This window comes from Neltuma alba, unplaced genomic scaffold (genome assembly GCF_004799145.2).
Source record: "Neltuma alba isolate B1F8T4 unplaced genomic scaffold, ASM479914v2 tig00004048_pilon, whole genome shotgun sequence".
NCBI lineage: Eukaryota > Viridiplantae > Streptophyta > Magnoliopsida > Fabales > Fabaceae > Neltuma > Neltuma alba.
The window spans coordinates 28,831-34,524 of record NW_021633543.1 but is presented as its reverse complement, the minus strand read 5'-3'; the positions used below and the strand labels follow the sequence as shown (position 1 = coordinate 34,524).

The 5,694-nt window shown below is 37.0% G+C and overlaps 1 protein-coding gene across 1 annotated transcript; it reads left to right on the top strand.

Annotated features, from left to right (window-relative positions):
- Positions 1-243: 243 nt before the first annotated feature.
- Positions 244-4,116, top strand: LOC114743558 (nucleobase-ascorbate transporter 6-like). The gene is made up of 14 exons (XM_028931769.1): positions 244-689; positions 804-901; positions 998-1,174; positions 1,279-1,379; positions 1,619-1,694; positions 1,774-1,833; positions 2,002-2,186; positions 2,335-2,431; positions 2,595-2,681; positions 2,875-2,933; positions 3,030-3,121; positions 3,195-3,272; positions 3,376-3,536; positions 3,701-4,116. Exons 1-14 carry the CDS (start codon positions 578-580, stop codon positions 3,917-3,919), a joined length of 1,602 nt encoding a protein of 533 aa, XP_028787602.1. The 5' UTR covers positions 244-577; the 3' UTR covers positions 3,920-4,116.
- Positions 4,117-5,694: the final 1,578 nt, after the last annotated feature.

Genomic DNA, 5,694 nt, shown 5'->3' with positions numbered 1-5,694 from the left:
TAAAGGTAAGGTGAAGATGCTTTTGTGCAAGCTTTATCTTTTACGTGCTGAGGAAAAGAAAGGCAGGGACTTAATAACAGTATTAAAGTTGGGATTAGAATATTGAAAAGAAATACAAAACTGAGAGATTCTCTGAGAGATTTTGGTTTCTTTTCTCACTTCTTTTGCTTTTTTCCACATCTTCACACTCACTTTTACGTTTTATGTTTCTTGGCCTCCAAGTGGTCTTCTTGGGTTGCCAAAATAGCCAAATACAACTGCATTGCATAACGTTACAGACAAGGCGTCACTCGTCACTCACACCCTCCACCCTTCTTCTCTACTGTTATCGTTCTTCTTTGAATTTCCCAAGGAGTCTAACCGAAGAAAGTTTTCATTTTGCGTGACTTCTCTTGTTTTCTCCACCTTTTTCTCTCGTTCTTCTTCACTGTCATCATCATCATCATCCTTCTGTGCTTCACTGAGAAAAGAAAAAACTCAAACTGGGTTTTCTTTTTCTACGTCTGGGCTTGTAAATATTTTTGTTTTACCTCCGTTTGAGTTCTGAAAGCTAGGGGGTTAGTGAGAGTACTGGAGAATGGCCGGAGGAGGAGCTGCGCCACCGCCGAAGCAGGACGAGCTCTTGCCACACCCAGTGAAAGAACAGCTGCCCAATGTTTCTTACTGCATAACAAGTCCTCCTCCATGGCGTAAGATCATTTTCTTAGTAATGTGATGCTTGTTCCTTTCTTGTTTTTGGTTCGGGGAAACCCACCTTTTTTTAAGTTATGGGAAAATTGAGTATAGAATTTTTATTAATGAAGCGGAGGCGATTCTACTGGGTTTCCAGCATTATCTGGTCATGCTGGGCACAACTGTTCTGATACCCTCTTCTTTAGTTCCTCAAATGGGAGGAGGCAATGTAAGTCTTGAAAGTGAAAAAATCAAGTGTTGACTAGTCCTGTTCGATTATGTGCTTCTTCAATTTTTGATAGAAATTGCAAATGTGGTTCATTAGGAAGAGAAAGCAAAAGTGATTCAGACTCTACAGTTCGTGGCTGGAATAAACACCTTGTTCCAGACATTTTTTGGGACTCGTCTACCTGCGATTATTGGAGGATCCTACACCTTTGTCCCTGCTACGATTTCAATTATTTTAGCAGGTCGCTACAGTGACACTGTGGATCCTAGCGAGGTTGGTCGGTTGGTTCGTTCATGGGATTGCCTTCTTGCTTCTGGCTATAAACCATTTATGTTGTATCATTATCGTTGCTTACCTGATTTCTGGTGAAAATGCAGAAATTTGAGAAGATAATGAGAGCAACACAGGGTACTCTCATTGTGGCTTCGACCGTCCAAATTGTCCTTGGCTTCAGTGGTCTTTGGCGCAATATAGTGAGGTTGATTGAAACTTTGTACTCTGAGCTTCTTCATTGTTTTTGCCCCTGCAGAGTTTTGCAAACTTATTTTGGCATTTCCTTTGTCAGATTATCTGTACAATTCAGTAACTCTTCTCCTTTTCATCTGCTTGTCAAGAGATGTTATGCTTTAATAATGGATTTACATATTATCAATTTTTGTGAAAGTTATATATTCGTTTTCAGCCTCTTGGTGAATAATCTGGTTTTCATCTGCTTAGGTTCTTAAGTCCACTCTCTGCTGTTCCCTTGGTTGCTCTATCAGGCTTTGGCTTGTATGAACTCGGGTTTCCTGTGGTATGTATATTTTAAACAGTCATTAGTACTCACTATATTACTTTCCTCTTATACGTAACTACATCTTGCGTAATTCTAGCTTGCGAAATGCGTGGAGATTGGGTTGCCAGAAATCGTCATGCTTTTAATATTTTCACAGGTAATTCACGATTGTCTTCATGCTATTGCAACATTAGATTTATATTTGCACATATTTCTCGTAGTAACAAACACCCACCATGCATGAGGATTTTAATTCTGGAGTCAATTCTTGCCATGTTTGTTTGTCTTCTACATTAAATTTACAAGTAGTGGTGTGCTTTTGCAGTACATTCCTCATATGATAAAAGGAGACAGACCTATATTTGATCGCTTCGCGGTTATATTCTCAGTTGCAATTGTGTGGGTTTATGCTCATCTCCTCACTGTGGGTGGAGCCTATAAAAATGCAGCACCTAAAACTCAACTGACTTGCAGAACTGATCGTGCTGGAATTATTAGTGGTTCCCCTTGGTAAGAAGGATCGTGTTATTAAAATTCGGATGTGCAGTTTATCAATAATAGCATGATCAGTACAAGAGCGATCATGCTTTTAAAATTTGTACCTAGATTAGCAGAAAAATTGTGGTTTAACTTGCAGTAATGTTAAAATCTTATGCAGGATAAGAGTCCCATATCCTTTTCAATGGGGAGCTCCTACATTTGATGCTGGAGAAACTTTTGCTATGATGGCTACTGCATTCGTTGCTTTAGTGGAGGTTTGCCTATTTTCATGCAGGCTTTTATTTTGCTCGGATTAGCCAATGAACGATATATGTATATATGTTTGACCTTGAGCAACTTTGAGTGGGCAAATTGTTCTTTCCAATGGGATTCGTCATTGGTTTTTTCTCATGAAATTTTTTTTCCCCATCTTAACAGTCGACTGGTGCTTTTATTGCTGTGTCGAGATATGCAAGTGCAACTCCCATACCACCTTCAGTTCTTAGCCGTGGTGTTGGTTGGCAGGTAACATAGGTTATGAATTTTAAATAGTTTCCCAGTTAAGATGATTTGAGTTCTCTTAACAAATCAGAATGTATTTCCAATTTATAGTTTAATCCTCCTCCATTAATATGATATAAATGCTTTTAAATTAGTCTGTTATCTTTGCATTCTTGTTCTCATTCATCATGATTGATTGTGGCTTTCCTTGTATCAGGGAGTGGGAATTTTGTTGTCTGGGATCTTTGGGACTGGGAATGGATCATCAGTTTCTGTGTGAGATTCTAGTTCAAAACCTCAACATTTTCTTATGAACACCTATCTCTTAGCAGTATATTTACTGTTATGAAAACTCTCCTTGGCTTTTCCCAGTGAGAATGCTGGACTTTTGGCTCTGACACGTGTTGGTAGCCGAAGGGTGGCTCAAATAGCAGCTGGATTCATGATCTTCTTTTCAATACTCGGTATGCTTGTATTATAATCAATTATTTGCCTCTTTCATGTTAAGCGTATGTACTGAACGTGATTGCCATGCAGGAAAATTTGGAGCTGTCTTTGCTTCAATCCCAGCACCAATTGTTGCAGCATTGTACTGCCTTTTCTTTGCCTATGTGGGTAAGTGTTCTCAACTTAAGAACCTAGTTTCATCTTGTCACTTATAGCTCCATTAAAATTGATTGTTTACTTTGTTTAATTTCATTGCTCCAACAACACACAGGTTCTGCAGGCCTCAGTTTCCTTCAGTTTTGCAACCTGAACAGCTTCAGAACCAAATTCATCTTAGGTTTTTCTGTTTACATGGGCTTGTCCGTTCCTCAGTACTTCAATGAGTATACAGCATTCAAAGGCTATGGCCCTGTCCACACCCATGCTAGATGGGTATGTATCCAATGACCAAAATAATAAATAAGACTCAATCAATCATAAAAACACAAAAGCATAGCCAAAATATATTAGGCATTCTCTTGAATATAGGAACATAAGAATCCTTCTGTTTACCATATCTTCTCCTCATTCATGAAATCTTTGCTTTTGAATGACAGTTCAATGACATGATCAACGTTCCGTTCTCATCAGAAGCATTTGTGGCTGGTATGCTGGCACTGTTCTTGGACGTGACACTGCACAAGAAGGACAATCAGACCCGGAAAGACAGGGGGATGCACTGGTGGGACAGATTCAGATCATACAAGACAGATACGAGGAGTGAGGAATTCTACTCTCTTCCTTTCAATCTCAACAAGTTTTTCCCATCTGTTTGATTCTCAAACAAAGATTAGTTATTATGTAAGCCTGCTTCAATCTCTATCTAATTGCGGGCCCTGCTGCATCTGATTCATATCTCAGAAAATCCTTAATCTTCTCATCAGATGTGGCAGAATATGCTTATCTTCGTTTTTGCCTCTCTATTGATCTCCTATGACACTGCTTTATAAAATCCAGTTGCAAGTTTAAATCATCTCATCATCTGCTCATTAGTATTCTGATTTAAAAGATGATGAGACTGTGAAGTATTAGTACTTAACATCACCCAACTAAAGTCATTTTAAGATATTCCTCCTTAAATTATTCTATAACACTGTATCTTATAATATTTGTGGCTTTTAAGAAGGTAAAGGACTGAATGATTAAGGGCCTGAGAGCAATGTAACAGAAGAAAGCAAATCCATATTGCGCCATGTTTGTGTGTCATCAATGATGGGCATGCAAGGTACATTATAATTTATACTAATGGGTGAAAATATTTCAGAGCTTTCTTTCACTCTGGGGGGATCGTTTTCACAAGATCACGATCCAGAGACTATACGCAAAAATATTTGTTTTCCTTCCGCACGAGGGGGGACCCCATATTTCATTATTTATTTTTACTGTAGGAATTGAAATACACGCAGGGGACGCAGACAAAAGAAAAAATGGTACGAATTGCGAATCAAAAAGTCTATTTTTTGAATCTTGAATTGAAACTTATCATGAATCGTAAAATTCATAAATAATTATTAAAGATGACATATAGGTAATTTTATAGAAGTAAACATCAAAAGTTTGTAGATATTAGGTTCTATACACCTCACAAAAAATAAAAAAAAAGCCAATATATATCAAATTTCAATGACAAACAGTCCCCAAAATCAAATAAGGAATGAAAAATTAGGGTTTTGATTGATATTTGATAAGCTAGAAGTGATAAGTGCATTAGGGAGTATTTATATGACAGATTTTCTCCTATAAATAACAAAAAAATCAGAAAAATAAATATGAAAAAGTTTTTTAACGTGTTGAGTCTGATCCAGCGCCACTCAACATTTCCTGAATCGTATGATTCTAATGTGAATCGCACAATTCTAGTGTGAGTCGCATGATTTAGACCACAAAAAAATACAATGAAATATTTGAATATTTTATTGTCTATTTTGTCTCGAATTGCAAGATTCAAATCGCAAATCGTGAGATTCTACAATTGGTATGTGCTCACTCATTTTCAAGACGATAATTTAACTGAGATACCAAATTTGGTTTGGATTAAATGCGAAAAAATTCGTAAATCTGTCTCAAAAAATATAAAAGTGCTTTCTTTAAGCTGATCCAAACAGCTCATTTTTGGTGAAACTCAACTCAGTGGGATTCCTGGATATGCCTGTGAGGATATGATCAAAATCTACCAGTCAATGGTAACTCTAGCTCTTTATGGATGTGTGTGTGTGTATAAAATAATCAATCTTTTTTAACTCCAAAACTTAATCCTCGCATAATAAAAGTATCTGGGCTTGCTTAAACTTAGATTCTTTCCAGGAGGTTCAAGTATCAGATGAAGACAGACCTGGAGAGGAAGCTTTGGGCCTCTCTTTCATTTTCTCTCCACTCTGTCCTGAAAATCCTCTTCGTGTTAATTTGTAATACTTCTCCGGTTCTTAATATAAGACTTATTTAACTAATTTGATTAGATTAAAGAAGTTAGGTAAACTAGTTAATTAAAAAAAATGACATGTTTTTTCTAAAACATTATAATCATTTTCCTTAATATCTTCCCTCCTCTTCT